This window comes from Rhinolophus sinicus, linkage group LG01, assembly GCF_036562045.2.
Source record: "Rhinolophus sinicus isolate RSC01 linkage group LG01, ASM3656204v1, whole genome shotgun sequence".
Lineage (NCBI taxonomy): Eukaryota > Metazoa > Chordata > Mammalia > Chiroptera > Rhinolophidae > Rhinolophus > Rhinolophus sinicus.
In genome coordinates this window covers 159,131,323-159,147,983 of record NC_133751.1, presented here as the reverse complement: position 1 = coordinate 159,147,983, position 16,661 = coordinate 159,131,323, and the positions used below count along the sequence as shown (strand labels likewise).

The window sequence follows — 16,661 nt, the reverse complement described above, 5'->3', positions numbered from 1 at the left end:
GAATCATTTGTTGTTGTTTTTCACATTTCTCTTTCCTTTGTTTATTTGTTTATTCCTGAGGCACCCCACATTTGCATTAGGAAGACAAATTTTAAATAATCAAGAAGTAGATTTATAATCGAAGTACATTTTTAAAATCTTAGATTTGTAACAAGACAGATCTCACTTATTCTTTCCTTCCTTCCTAATGCAGCAAATTCCTGACAAACATATCATTAATATTGTCTTGGCTGCTGAAGGCAAGAAGAAAGGCTACTTGTGGGCACTGTGATAAGCAGAAAAATACAAAATTTGATTTGAGTAGTTTAGTAAAAATAGTCACTTCTTAAGAACTTGTAAAAAATATTAATGTTCCTGAGACAAATTACTTATAACTATGAGTATAATTTATAAAATACATAATATTCAGCTGTCTACAGAATGGATCTGATCATAAAAGGCCATCTACTATAAAAAGAATATTTCTTTGTAGGTGAATTTACATTATGATTCTTTTTTTTATTTAAGCATTTCCGTTTTCATAAGCATATTATTAGCATATTTTCTTTGTCTCCAGTGGGTCTTTCTAGGGTCAAGTGAGTTAAACCCTTTATATTCAGAATAGTTTCATCCTGCCACACTTTTAACTATCATGCTGTCTTTCCCTGTCTCCTTCTATTTTTCCTTGCTTGTCTTCTATCATGCAGTGCTGATACGAGATTTACAGAACATATGGGTGAATCATTCCTTTGACATACAGGTGTGGTACAAAGAGTTCTGCTGGGACCTTCTGTGGCTGTGACCTGGTGAACTGGCTAATTGAAGTCGGCCTTGCCTCCGACCGTGGTGAAGCTGTGATATATGGAGATAGACTGGTGCAAGGGGGAGTCATCCAACATATCACCAACGACTATGAATTTCGGGATGAGTACTTGTTTTACAGATTTCTTCAAAAGAGTCCTGAACATAGTCCCCCTGCTATTTATGCAACCACTCCCCAGCAGGAAAGATATAAAGAAATTGAGCATTCATCCCTATCCCCTAAGACCTAAATTATGAAAGAGAGAACACCACATGGAGTCATATTCTAGCCCTAGATCTGTTACTTATTAACTGTGTGACCTTGGGCAAATCACAACCTCTCTGAGCCTCAGGTGCCTGTTCTGTAAAATTTGATGTGTCCCTACCCCATAGTAACGTTCTGTGATTTTATGTGTATACAAAATACACAGGAAACTGACGTAGGAAAAAAGAAAAAATCAAAATTTAGAAGTTCTGAATGAATATAACTACTCAATATTAAATGTTAATAACTATGCCAACATTTAAAAAAATTGCTTCCTGCAACTGTTTGCTATAATTTCAAAATCAACATCCAATTTACTATTCCTTTAAATTGCCAAATGGGGCAGGTATATTGCTGGCAGGACATGGACATTTAATTATGACAACTTTGCACTTACTGATAGCACTTCCTGAAAAAGAATACTAATGATTCTAATAAGAGACCTTCTTATGCTATTTTTCCTATATCCTTGACAAATAGTACTCATTAAAACTTAAAAGTACTATATTTTTAAGATTCATCTTTTCTTGCTTTTCTATCCAAAGTCCTAATCTGTGCCACTAGAAGGGGAATAAGAACTTCCATAAATCTTATCTTCTCCAAAATCCACCAACGGAAGTGTAGTCTAATTTTTAACTTTTGTACTAAAAATAGTAACTAGAACAGATTCATTTAAATTTTGTCAACAGTTATTGCCATGTGATGCATCATTTCTGTTTGCACAAAGCACCACAGTGCAGAAGGATAACCCTATTATCTTATTCCTTGCAGTGAATAAGAAGAAAAAACTATATATTTCAAGCCAAGAATTTTAAAATTCTAATCCTAACATCTTTTACATTTAGAATTTAATCTTTGTTAGGTGTCCATGTATAAAAATCTGTAAATTTAAAAATTACTAAATGTTGCCCTCAGATAAGCTTTATCTTTTTCAGTAAATTAAAGAGAGATCTAGCCACATGACCTTTGAACCTCTACTTAAATAGTAGGTGTCAGTTTTGGTTTAACTTATTTAAAACATGTTTCAAATATTTATTTATCCACACTTTCAGTTTCTCATATGTAAAAGTCATTTAGAAAATAATTTATAGGGTTAAATCATTGCCCTTTTAATATGTAATTTTTTTAACCCTGTATGGGAGCCTAGTATATTTAACAAGTACAGGCATACCTTGGCGATATTGTGGGTTCAGTTCTAGATCTCTACAATAAAGTCAATGTCACAATAAAGTGAGTCACACAAATTTTCGGTTTCCCAGTGCATATAAAAGTTACGCTTACAAAAAAAAAGTTATGCTTACAATATACTATAGTCTATTAAAATGTACAACAGCATTATGTCTGAAAAAACAATGCACATACCTTAATGAAACACTACTTTATGGTCCAAAAATGCTAACCATCATTTGAGCCTCTGTGAGTCGTAATCTTTTTGCTAGTGGAGGGTCTTAACCTTCAATATGTAAAAAACACAGTATCTGCGACGTGCAATAAAATGAAGCGCAATAAAACAAGGTATGCCTGTAAATTATACTTTAGTGTGTAGTATTAACCTATACCTATTTTAAGTTATGAGTAGGGAATGGGGATGTTTTTCAGCAGAACTGTCTTGCTGTAGAACTTTTTTTAAAAATATGACCACTCTCGTATGTGTAACTCTCAGAATGCTCAGGAGTAAGTATAAAGCCTCGTCAGTGTGCCGGGAAACTTACAGCGACAGTAATGGAGATAAGTAATTCACATGCATGCAGGCAACTCAAACATAAGTGGAGAATTTGTTGTGTTTGTGAATAAGTCATACTACATGTGTTCTGTTATCTGCACGAAGAGAATCAGCAGCATCTTTTTTCATGGGACACATAAAACACTGGGTCAGAATGATCTGTAGTTTCAGATAATGAAGGCTTTTAAGAGATGTTTTTAGGATTAAGGATATGCTAATTTTATTAAATGAAAATATTTGTAACTTTTACTCTTTCACTGACAAAGCAAGTTTCTCAATAAAATACCTATTTTAACTTGCATTGCCACATCTTTTCTTTGAGGAATGTGGATAATGCAGAAGCCATCACAGAGGTCTTTCATGTAAGTTTTCAGTGTTTTCTTAGACGGGTCTCCTGAGATTATCCTATTCTTCATTACCTGTGGGATCTGTGAACACAGCCTTGCCCAGCTATGCACTCAGTGAACACTTTTTGTTAATGACTCAGGATGACATTATCAGTGGAGTCCTTTTCACATGTTTAATATGCAGGGTCACTGCTGGGGAAATTATCTGATCCAATTTTGTTTAAAATCTACTAATCTTCAGCATGATCAGTTGTTCTTTTCTTTGTTCTCAGTGAGTAATCCCTTGCCTAGTTTGAGCTTAAACTTCAAAATTTTTAGAATAAGGTAAAGTGTGCTTGGCATTTTAACAATAACAGTTAATGATCAGTAAGTTTCTAAAAGCAAGAAAAATGTACAACTATTATGTAACATGTTTTCTATGCAACAGAATACAGCTCTTGGTTTTTGTCCCTTCGTATCTCATATCATATAAAATATATTACTTTAGACCACTGGACATAGGTAGTCAAGTGATGAGTGATGGTTGGAAATACAGTTTAAGATCAGAAATGTTATCACCTTTCTTCAGGAAAAGAGGAGATGATAAATTTCTACAATTGGTATGGTAAAAGCCTGAAGTATTTTACATTCGCTCTATACAATCTGTTTTTGGCAAATTTTACAAGTAGGCACTAAATTTCCAAAATTCTAGGCTGTGTAATTATTCCTAGGGAAAAAATTTTTGGTTGAAGATTAATATACAAAATGATGTTTTCATCAAAGATCAAACAAACTAGCTTTCTCTAAAATAACTCATTTATTAGATTATTTCCTCGCTTTATTACAGAATGATAAATATTAAATCACATCACTTAAAGGTTGACAAAAAAAAAAAAAAGCTTAATTTCAGCTACTACACATTTTACTCTTAAGAAACACATGAAATTTAAGAAAAATCTTAAATTTTCTAAAATATACCACAAGGCGTTAATTACCCACAAAGTACCAAAGTCCAAATACCATATTGGATTTGTAGAATGAAAGTCTCCCAAACTGTTTTACAAATTAATTTACATGTCCTTATAATAATCCTTGTCTTTATTGGGGTAGTTATTCCCATTTTGAATAAGGAAAAAGGCAACAGATTGACCTGAGACTTACCAAAGGCTACCAAGTTGTACAGATAGATTGTCTACCTAATTTCCTTAACTTTACAGGTAGAGAAGGGGACTGTGTAAATTCTTTCCATCAGTAACTGAATGTTCATTTAACAAAATATTTATCTAGCTTGAGTATCAAAGCTTGTGCCAGACACAATGTTGAACACTGAGGATACAACAGTAGAAACAAATATGGTTCCTATCCTTATAAAGCTTCAATTCTACTGTGAGAGACAGATGTTAAACATACAATTACACTTGTGAGCAGTATTACATGTGGCTCTGAGCATACGTAACAAGAAACTTGACCATGTGGTGTGGGGAGAACTTCCCTGAGAAAGTCGTATCAGCAGTACTGTAAAGGATGAAGCTAACTACTTACATGAAGAGGAACAAATGAAATGAACGGTGCAGGCAAAGAGTACTCAGTACAGACATGATGAAGGAATGGGCACATTCAAGGAATTGAAAAAGCAACACAGAAATTCAAAAAAAGCAATTTGAGACACAGAAATGGTATCTCCTAAGATCTTGGTTCCCTTATCCCATTTCCTAATATCCCGGACAAGCTCTTCTAAAAATATTAATGTAAAGGCCTATTAGGGGCATGGCCAAAAAAACTGCTAGATAATTAGAGCTAAAGGCTCACTGGTCAGCCAAGTCTTGACAAACAGCATGTTTGAATTTAATAAAAGTACATCTGCAGAATTAATTCACTGTAATAATACAACGTGTAAATCTAGAAAATTTTGTTAAAGCAGTTAGTACTTGCCTAAAGCACAAAAAAGAATCTTTTTCATTACTAATGAAAAATGTGCTTTCTTGTTATAATTGAGAAAATTATTTGAGGACAATACATAATTACAATAAACATAAATCCATGCATTATTTTAATTATTTCATGCTTTATGCAGAATTAAATATTTAATTGTGATTTTTAAAAAGTTATTGTAGCTAAAAGCAAAGTAACACTGGTCGGTACCTAATGTAACACCTGGTTCTCCCATGATGTATGTGACCAATTCCAACATGTTATTTCTCACCATTTCAGCAATTACATGTAGTTTTAACAGTCAAGCTATAACTTGAATGCTATTAAAGAATAATCATATCTGTTCACAACTAGGGTTATATCATTTACCTAGGTGACTGATTCTGACTTTGAGGGAGATTGCTGACCATTTATGTGATCATTAAGAACTAATATTTGACTTGTAAATTCTAATTTCATCTTTTGCACACTGAGGAAAAAGATTAACACATTTATCCACATCAAGATGTTTGTTTTGAAGGATTGATTCCATCTCTTTGAATAGTTCTTTCTCCAATTTCCTCATGTTGCCCAACATTGTTTTGGCTTTTTCCTAAACAATTAAAAAAACAAAAATAAACACACATACACACACACAAATCTAACCAAATCTCAGCCAATCTCTACAGACAAGGTTTGTTCATTCAGGTTTCTACTTCTAATTTGGTTCCCCGTCCCCCTCTCCCCCATTCTTTAGATATAGAAGGAATGAAATTCTTTCAGAAAAATTATTTCTTTAGATTGAGTTAATATACTAACCCCAAATTGTTAAGTTATTTTTTAGATACTTTTTAGATATAAAAAGGTAAGAATAATTATGTAGGATTAGTCTATAAGCAAGAAACCTAAAAGGCAATTAACAGGACAATTGAAAATCTTGTATTATTTATGTATGGGGAAGGCGGCTGAAAATTGAGGCTGAGATATTTTTATGAATTTGGATCTTCTATATTTTAAAACAATATTATCAGATTAGACAAAGAAACTAAAACCGTAATGTTCAAGGAAAAGAGCAACTAAAAGATACGAAGAAGTTACTAGAAAGTGTGCATAATTTTAAAAATTTAAGCCACTATGGGGCAGAACTCCACAAAACAAAGATTCTTAACCTTAACATGGACTTCAATATGACATATTTTCTGAAGAAACTGTATTTCATATCAATGGAGGAAAAACATATATTTTGTCTATAAAGAGTATTGGAATAATTGGTCACCTCTTTAGAAAACAAAGTTAGAATCTCTACTTGATAGCATACACAAAAATAAATTCCAGTTGAATTAAAGAACTAATTATTTTTTCAAACACACATACATACTGGAAGAAAATACTTATTTTGCGGTGAGGCAGGCCTTTTGAAGCATGAAATCGAGAAAACTTAAAGGAAAGGACTAACAAATATAATTGACTAAATTTAAAATTTTTGTCTAACAAAGTCAAATTAACTGAGATTAAAAATTTGAAATATGATATAGACAATATTCACTTATTTTGCCTCTTTGAGGCAAAAGAAAAAACAACCAAGAAGCAACTGAAAAATAGGTGAAGGAAAAGAATAAACAAGTCTTTTAAAAGGAAATACTAATGGCCAATAAACATGAAAAGAATTTCAACCTCATTAGTAATCAAGAAATGTAAATTAGAGATCCAAGATGGCTGAGTAAACACTGTGCCTGCCTCCTTCTGTGAACAAATTAAAATTACAAATTAAAATTACAACTAAATTACAGAACAATCAACCTAGAGAATCATCTGAGGTCTGGCTAAACAGAAGTTTTAGAAGGATATAAAGAAGAAGCCACGTCAAGACTGGTACTAGCGGCAGAGACGGGGAAATGAGTCCCAAACCTCTGTGTGGTGGTTGAGAACCAGGAGGGATATCTTGGTTGTGAAGGTTCCCCCCAGTGGAGCAAGGGACTCCAGCCCACTAGCCGCCCCAGCCCAGAGTACTGGTGCGGGGAAGAGGAGCCCCCACAACATCTGGCTGTGTGAAAAACATACAGCCACGTGGATGGGATAGAAGGTGGAGGGAAACCCAGGCATCCTATTAAAGGGCCTGTGCACAGACTCTCATTCCCAGGCTCCAGCAAAGAGACAGTAACTCGGGGGGTATTGGAGACAAGGGGACAGACTGAGTCCTGTGACTTCAAACTGAGGGCTGGAGGACAGTGGGCATTTTCCCTGAGAGGTCCTCCTTCCATGCAGCCTGCAGGCTAGTGCCATCTTTCCTGTGTTGAGCCCTCCCCCTACGCTCACGACAAATCTGAATCTGATTGGTCTGGAGAGCTCTGAAGCTCTGCCCTGCTGATTCACTGTGATCCCACCCCACTCCTCAACTTCCGTCTCACTTCCTCTGCAAGCAGCCAGCCCAGCCCACATTGCACTCTTTCTTAGAAAACTCTCAAGAATCCAACAGACCCCAGGTGGGCGATGACTGGCCTCAGTGTGCTCTGAAACTTTTGAGTCATTCCTGGCTCAGCACTGGCACTAAACCAGAATTTACATTCACCTGGTGACTACAATTCTTCCCCTGAGTGACCTGAGACCTGCCTCACCCAACATGCATAGTGCACGAGGCTTTATCAGTGGTTGAACCTTATGGGAACTGGCAGGTAGCAGCAGGCTTCAGGGTGTCCTGGCATTTTGCCAAGCCATCCCAGGCCCGGTACTGGTGGCAGATGTCCTTGGTTTGCAGCATGGCCTCTCCCACACACCTCCAGGGTTAGCACAGGTAGCAAACAACTGGGGATCGCTTTGTAGCTCCTACCAGGTAGTCCCCGGCCGAACATAGGCAGTGGGTGACCTGGGCTGGCACCAGAGGCCCTCGCAAGAGGCCCCAGGACCAACATACTTGGAGTTGGCTATAGACCACAGCAGAGCACTGACCAATTAGCCGCACCAGCAGCACACCCAAAGGGCAGTTTCAACAGGCACCAGAGCCAGGTGGGACAAATCCCACTCAGTGAGGTAAGCCCCCTGCACAGCAGCCTGTAAGCTGTGGATGTGGCCAAACCCCACAGCCAATCAGCCTGAAGGTCAATCCCATCCAATGATATGCCAATAGCAACCAAGGCTCAACTACCATGTTTCCCTGAAAATAAGACCTAACTGGAAAATAAGCCCTAGCATGATATTTCAGGATGACATTTCCTTAACATAAGCCCTAATGCATCTTTTGGAGCAAAAATTAATTTAAGACCCGGTCTTATTTTCGGGGAAACACGATATAACAGGAGGGCACACACAATACACACAAGAGACACTCCTGGAGCACCTAGAATAGATAACCAGGGAGATTGAGCCACTGAGCTCCAAGGGCACCTACTGCATAAGGCCACCCGGCCAAGACTGGTAAATGTAGCAGATCTACCTAATACATAAAAACAAACAGAGAGGCAGCCAAAATGATGAAACAAAGAAATACGTCCCAAATGAAAGAACAGGAGAAAAATCCAGAAACAGAACTAAACAAAATGGAGGCAAGCAACCTACCAGATACAGAGTTAAAACAATGGTTATAAGGATGCTCAAGGAACTTAGAACCTCAACAAAGAGAAAGCAAACATAAACAAAGGACATAGAAACCACAAAAAAAGAACTAGTCAGAAGTGAAGAATACAATAACTGAAATGAAGAATGTACCAGAAGGAAACCCAGCAGACTAGATGAAGCAGAAGATCGAATCAGCGATTTGGAAGACAAGGTAACAGAAAACACCCAATCAGAATAGCAAAAAGAAGAAAGAATCCAGAAAAATGAGGATAGTTTAAGAGACCTCTGGGACATCAAGCGTAACAACATTTGCATCATAGGGGTACGAGAAGGAGAAAAGAGAAAGCAAGGGATTGAGAACCTATTTGAAGAAATAATGACTGAAAACTTTCCTAACTTGGTGAAGGAAATAGACATACAAGTCCAGGAAGTACAGAGAGTCCCAAACAAGACAAACCTAAATAGGGCCACACCAAGACACATTATAATTAGAATTGCAAAGGTTAAAGACAAAAGAGAGAATCCTAAAAGCAGCAAAGAAAGGCAACTAGTAACTTATATGGACAACCCATAAGATTGTCAGCTGATTTCTCAACAGAAACTCCACAGGCCAGAAAGGATTTGCACAAAATATTCAACATGATGAAAAGCAAGGACCTACAACCAAGATTCTTATTCCCAGCAAAGCTATCATTTAGAATCAAAAGACAAATAAAGAGCTTCCCAGACAAGAAAAAGCTAAAGGAGTTCATCACCACCAAACCAGTATTACAAGGAATATTAGAGGGACTTCTTAAAGATGGGGAAAAAAGATATCAAAATTGTGAATAATAAAATGGCAATAGCTACTAATATAATGTTGTATGCTAGCTATATTTTAAGAAAAATCTTTTTAAAAAATAAAATAATTGGGGGAAAAAAAGAAATGTACATTAAAACTACCAGTAGGACTGACTCGCCCTAAGACACAAAAGTAGTGATTTAGAGAGTCAGGACTGGAATCCAAATCTTTATTCACTTCTATACTCAAATTCTATTGTCTTTCTACTACTTATGTTGTCAATCAATATTTAATGCCTATTAAATAAAGCCTAAAATGGTAACAGCTTTCAATATTTTATTTCAGTATTACTTAGAAAAATTTTAATCAGCAATTTAGTTTAACATACATTTAATAAGCCTACAAAACCCGCCTGCTGGAAGCGGTATCGAGGGGTAAAAGGAAGCTGACAGTTCCAGAGAACTTATAAGCAATTGGGGCATGTGATGGCTGTTCAGGGAGGAGGAGCGAGGGAAAATCCCTCTGGAGCAAATGATTTTGAAACGTCACTGAGGAACTAGAGCAAAGACAAGACAAACCAGAGGGCTCATTGAGTTTCACAGTGCTGTGCTGAATCTGGGGGATAATAAAGCAAGTAAGCCCAGGGAGTAGAGGATACCTCTGGCCCCAAGAGATTAGTGGACTCCTAGAACAAATACTTGCCTCTTATTCTATGCCAACAGGCTACAAAAAAGTGTTTACACTGGAGGTCAGAAGTGAAAACAAACTGGTCCCAGATGAAGCAAGAGCATGTCAAGAATTCATAGCACATAGGAGGTCTGGACAGACTTCCCTGCTTTAAGCATAAGCACTATGAGGGTGGAGAAATATTCCATGTAACAGTACCACGGTGCTTGGTATATAGTAAGTGCTCAATAAGTAGCTATCGATGTTATGGTTAATATACTACATTTCTCTAATAAAAGATTCATGACACATTCTCTTGTTTTTGTTAGTTTCAGGTGTACAAAGCAATGTAATAGTTAGACATTTACACCCCTCACAAAGTGATAACCACCCCCAATCTACCCTTCTGACATCTTTATAGCTGTTACAATACCACTGCCTATCTTCCCTATGCTGTACTTTACATCCCGCGACTATATTACACACACACACACACACAAGGTCTGCCAATTAAGTTCGCGAACTTGTTGCAACGATGTTGTTAACATTTTTTTGATATCAGAGGGATTATTCATTATGGATTTGTACCAACTGGACAAACAGTTAACCAAGTTTACTATTTGGAAGTGCTGAAAAGGCTGCGTGTAAAAGTTAGACAACCTGAACTTTTCGCCAACAATTCATGGCTCTTGCATCACGATAATGCACTAACTCACACAGCACTGTCTGTGAGGGAGGTTTTAGCCACTAAACAAATAACTGTATTGGAACACCCTCCCTACTCACCTGATCTGCCCCCCAATAACATCTTTCTTTACCCAAAGATAAAGGAAATATTGAAAGGAAGACATTTTGATGGCATTCAGGACATCAAGGGTAATATGATGACAGCTCTGAAGGCCATTCCAGAAAGAGTTCCAAAATTGCTTTGACGGGTGGACTAGGCGCTGGCATCGGTGCATAGCTTCCCAAGGGGAGTACTTCAAAGGTGACCATAGTGATATTCAGCAATGAGGTATGTAGCACTTTTCCTAGGATGAGTTTGCAAACTTAATTGTCTGACCTTCATATATATATATACACACATATATATCTGTGTGTGTATACATATATATATATATATATATATATATATATATATATATATATATATATAATTATAGTTGACATTCAATATTATTCAACTTCAGCTCTTCAGGTGTACAGTGCATTGGTCAGGCCTCTACACAGTCTATGACGTGATCCCCCCGATAAGTCCAGTGTCCACCTGGAACCCTACATGATCTTTACAACTTTATTGATTATATTCCCTATACTTCACAACACATTCTTAACCATTATTTTTAATCAAAGGTAAAAAATAATACAGCTCTACTACAGTCTAAGCATCTAAACTACCGTGTTTCCCCCGAAAATAAGACCTACCCCGAAAATAAGCCCCAGTTAAAATCTCAGCCAGACAGACACATTTAGTACGTTATGACGATGTTCCAGAAGATAACGTGAGTGTATTTGAATAAATGTAGATTGTTGTACATGAAAAAATAAGACATCCCCTGAAAATAAGCCCTAATGGAGCAAAAATTAATATCAGACCCAGTCTTATTTTCGGGGAAACACGGTATTTTTAAACCTATTTGTATGTGAAGGAAGGAAAGAAAGCTGAAATTCCAAAGTTCAAAAACAGATTGAATCACATTTTTAAACTATTCTTAATCATAAAATGGAGGGTATAATCTAATCTTACCTCTTTATTATCTATTGCTTCCAATGCCTGTTGATGCTCTTGGTAGAGTGGGTGTCTTCTGTCAGGCTTAGTCTTAAAATGTGGCTTCTTTTTAACTGGATCTTCAAGTTCAAATGTTGGTGAAGTGGTGTCCAATAGTTGTGAAATATTTGGTACAAATATGAAAGGCTTGAAAACAGATCTAGAAGAAAATATTTTATTAAGTTGGCCTGTGGGGACATAAAAATATTCAGCATTATCCTAAATCTTCTAAGGTTCCCTCTAGTTAGAAGTTTCTATTACTTTGTTACATACGAATGCATTCCTGTCATACTGGCTATAGCCATGCCTGTCTTCCCACATACACTGGGATCTCCTTTGGGGTAGAGGACCACACTTTATTTAGCCTTGTATTCCCATGGCCCTAACAAAGGGCCTGGAATGTAAATACTGTCAAAGGAAATTTTAGTTCATCATTTTCTACTGCAAACTCCACACTTGGAGGGAAAGAACAACCCTTAATATTATGAATTGAGGATTTGAATTTGGGATGAAAATCAGCAGCAGTATTAATAAGGGCTTCACAGGTTCCATTCCATTTTCTGGAAAATATCTTTAATAACATGAAAGACTGTAACACTACAAGATAGTGAATATAAGATCATTTCTAAATGTAACGTGCTTAAAGGTTTTTGAGAGATGTTAATGACTTAAATCAAAAGTCTATACAAATCCTACTAAACTTGAACTGTTGACATTTTAAGTTTTACATGGATGTATTTTCTAAATGAGTACATATGTGGCCATCTAAATCCTATTATAAATCCTATTGTTAATCATCTAATATTGTAATACTGAAATCTGCTCAAGAAAACCTGTCTACTTTCTTTTCTTGACTGTGTTAAATATACTTGGGAAAAGAAGGAATAGGGATGACAAGAAAATTATTAACATTTTTTTCCCATAAAAATGAGAATAGTTATGGCAGTCATGCACATATGGAAATGGCAGAAAAAACCTGAACAGAAAATGCATCCAAAAATTATTTTCGTATTTGTGTAACAAAATTTATCTTGACAAAATCATCAACAGACTAATGACTTTACCCTCCCCACTGTGACCCCTTGCTGGTTTATAGTATTTTGTGACTTTACCTCTCAGGATCAGGAGTTCCTGTAAAGAAGTGAATGCAAGGAAGGCTGGAGTCTTGAGGTAAAATAGAAACCATGCTAGCAGTGGTCAGGAATTCTCCCTCCATATTAATGCCACTTGGTTTATCTCGGAGAATTTCCATCATTATTTCAAAAGTGATGTTTCCTAGGGAAATAATTTTTAAAACCATCAAATATGTATGAATTTGCAGATTGGTATCCTGCAAATATAAACTGCTTTCTCTACTGATAATACGTAACATGAGATACGGGTCTAGGAATAAATTAAATAAGAGTCTATAAACACACCTTGTATCATAACTGTTAGATTGGATACATTCCACTGTTGCAAGATATTTTTTAATATAAAATATACAAAGTCTTAAAACCATTATAACAGGTAAAAATCTGTGTAACTTTCTAACAAAAATGAATCAATAATGCAAAAACATACACAATCTCATTGTCCTTACAAAATATTTTAAGGTTATATTTAGGTAACAATGAGCCCCCGACAATATCAGTGACTATAATCTGAGTATATCCATTCTGGCAACCAACTATTAAGAGAATATTGTGCTTAGTTTCCCATACTATTTATTCAAGATGTTCTTTACAAAATAACAAATTATTTTTTCTGTAATAATTTCTGTGCCTGAAATTAATACTCTTATATGAAAGTGTGAATTGTAACCTGAGTGGGAGTGAAGGAGACAAAACACAATCATTCATAGAATTTGTATGTACATAATTCTGCTGGACTACTTTCAAAATCTAAATGTTCATTGTATGTGATGAAAATAGATGGTATTGTTTTATGCTTTTATATGTAAAGTGTGACATTTTAAGGTTTTTTTAGAAAAATAGAAAATAATCTATTTTATCTCTTTAGCAAACACAACATGTCCATGGTTACAGAGAGCCTCAGAATTCCCTATTTGGAAGGCATTTCTACAAAAAATATAAAAAGCCTCTCATGCCTTCAGACACTTCTGCTCCTTTTATACATATCTCTAGTCAAAGATGTGGTTCTAACTCCCTCATGACAAGATGAATAACCTTACCCCTACACAATGCAGTTCTCTAAAAGTAGCTAAAACACCTCACATGACATAATTCTTTTCTCCAAAATTTATGACTCTCCGTTCCTCCTGAACCAAATTAAAACACCTTCAAATGAAAACTTACTACTAAGCTTAACTGAAATGACCTTTTCTTCTCTATCTATAAGCATTCCTGCTCCTTTGTCTATAAATTCTCTAAATACAAGAATGGGATTTTTCCCTGTTCACCTCTCATTTGTTCAATAAATATTTATTGAGAGCCTTTTAATGCCAGGCACTGTTCTAAGCAACAAAGAGAGAGATGAGCAGACAGACAGACAGACAATGATACAGATATAGGTATGTAGATCTGTGAATATAAAGAAGTGAAAGTCCCCTGATCCAACTTCAACTGAGGTAACCACAGTTAACAATTCAAAAAGGATGTTTCCTGAAGAGTTTCAGAATAGGTTTAAAAGCTTTCCTTTCGATAAACATGAGAAATTCTTATCAGAAAAAAACTGGTACCAGAAAATAGCCACTTAAAGCAACACATTTAAAATGAGAATCAAAATAATGGGGTAATAACTCTGTGTAGTGCCAGGTGGTTATTGTTGAATAACTATAATGTACACCTGAAACTAATAATATTGTATGTTAGCTATATTTTAATAAAAATCTTTTAAAAATAAAATTTTAAAAGAGGCAAAAGCAAAAATAAAAATAAACAAACATAAATAAAATGAGAAGAATCAAAATGTCATGGTAAACAGTGAAGAAAAATGATGGATTGAGTCTTTAAAGTGAAATAAAAACACTATAAAAATAAATTTATATAAGCTTACAGTTAACAAAATTTAGGTTAAAATTTTAACATGCTAATTCATAAAACAAAAAAGAATCAAGTGTAATTTTTCCAACAAAAGGGTAAGAGAATTCGACTTTGATTATTGCAGCATGATCATAAAGATACTTACTGCAAAAATATTTGAGGCCTTCATCAAATTTCTCAAGTCCCTGTGTTAGTTCTTTAATAGTCAAACATTCATTTTTTGAGGCAATTTGTCATATATTGTACTCAGTTTTTTCTTCAGTTCTTAATAGGTCTAACTCTCTGCCCCATTTTTCATGTGTCTATCAATGGCTTTGTGTGTGACTTAAGCAGTTATCCAACACTACTTTCATGGACTTCTTGAAATCTTGATTCTTTAACACAGTTTCCATTTTATTTTGTGTTGTGTATTGTGTTATTGAATATTTGATAATCATTTAGAAATTGATCAATAAAAGTGCTGACAGTAAAGGAAAGGTAGCGTTAAGTAGGGAAAGATGTTTGAATGACGACTAATTTTATAAATAGACAGTTCATCAGGGATTATCTTTATGTTTAAGACTACTTTTGCTTCCCTATGCAACCCTTGTAACTTTGGGGTATCAGACTGAAAACTCAGATAGAACGGACATCCTTCCTAACATCCATCCATCACAGCTCTCTGCAATCTTTTGCTTCATTAACAAGCTAATATGTGACTAAAATTAGGTCATTAGATGTCAGTTCTCTCCTAAAATAATCCACAGTTTTAATTCAATTCCAGTCAAACCTCAAAAAGATTTTTTTGGAGACAAGCTGAAAAAATTATTGTAAAATTTATCTGGAAAAATGAATATTCAAGGAACATTACCAGGAAAATTCTGAAAAAGCAGAGTAATAAGGAGGTATTTGTGCTACCATTTAAAAAAACAGTATTCTAGAGTGGAGTATGTCAGACAAAAACAGATGTAATGTGGTTTCACCTATATATGGAATCTAAAGAACAAAATAAATGAACAAACAAAACAGAAACTCAGATACAGAGAAGATTTTAATGGTTGCCAGATGAGAGGGGGAGTGGGTGAAAAAGGGGAAGGGATTAAGAAATGCAAATGGTTGTTACAAAGTAGTCATGGGGATGTAGGGCATAGTATAAGGAATATAGTCAATAATATTGTAATAACTGTGTATAGTGTCAGATGGGTATTAGATTTATCAGGGTGATAGATGGGAGGGGGCTGGAGACAGAGGGTGAAGGGATTGAGAGATACAGGTTGGTAGTTACAGAATAGTCATGGGGATGTAAAGTACAGCATAGGGAATAGTCAATACTATGGTAATAACTATGTGTAGTACCAGGTGGGTACTAGATTACTCAGGGGATCACTTCCCAAATTATATAAATGTTTAACCACTATGCTATACACCTGAAATTAATATAAACTAATACTGAATGTCAACTGTAATTGAAAAGTTTTAAGGGGGAGGGGAATGAAAGGGAAAAGAGATTCAAATTTCCAGATATAGAACAAGTAAGTCATGGGAATGTAATGTATAGCATTGGGAATATAGTCAATAATATTGTGATAACAGTGTCAGATGGTTGCTGGACTTACTGGTAGTCACTGGTTGCTGGTAGTCACTTCTTTAGGTATATAAATGTTGGATAACTATGATGTGTACCTGAAACCAGTATAATATTGTATGTTAGCTATATTTTAATACAAAAATCTTAAAAAGCAGGATTGTAAATTCACTCATATTGTTCCTTGGCTCATAAAGCAAGCACTGAGCACTTATTATGTTGTGGGGACAGAGCCCCAGAAAGCAGTTTCCAGGCTCTCGGCCTCACATAGACAGGTGCTGGCTCAGGTAGTAAATGGCCATCAATTGTGATTGCATGGCCATCAGCTGTGGCTAGTTGGC

General features: G+C 35.6%; 2 protein-coding genes across 6 annotated transcripts in view; one reads left to right on the top strand and one right to left on the bottom strand.

Moving 5' to 3' along the window:
- Positions 1-3,067, top strand: part of GPR155 (G protein-coupled receptor 155) — a 38,788-nt gene extending 35,721 nt beyond the window's left edge. The window contains exon 17 of one of the 2 annotated variants that reach the window (XM_019727467.2): positions 740-3,067. In XM_019727467.2, the coding sequence (XP_019583026.2) occupies positions 740-1,031 (292 nt within the window). In that variant the 3' untranslated portion in view covers positions 1,032-3,067. Of the gene's footprint in view, positions 1-686 lie in introns of both variants that reach the window. The other variant, XM_019727469.2, reaches the window with a different exon arrangement.
- SCRN3 (secernin 3) overlaps positions 1-16,661 on the bottom strand; it is a 45,082-nt gene that overhangs the window by 15,212 nt on the left and 13,209 nt on the right. For 2 of the 4 annotated variants that reach the window (XM_019727471.2, XM_074338223.1), the window contains 3 exons: positions 12,885-13,047; positions 11,752-11,932; positions 3,893-5,618 (listed from right to left, as the gene is read on the bottom strand). In XM_019727471.2, the coding sequence (XP_019583030.2) occupies positions 5,448-5,618; positions 11,752-11,932; positions 12,885-13,047 (515 nt within the window). In that variant the 3' untranslated portion in view covers positions 3,893-5,447. Of the gene's footprint in view, positions 1-3,892; positions 5,619-10,993; positions 11,036-11,751; positions 11,933-12,884; positions 13,048-16,661 lie in introns of those variants that run through there. The other 2 variants (XM_074338220.1, XM_074338219.1) reach the window with 2 other exon arrangements.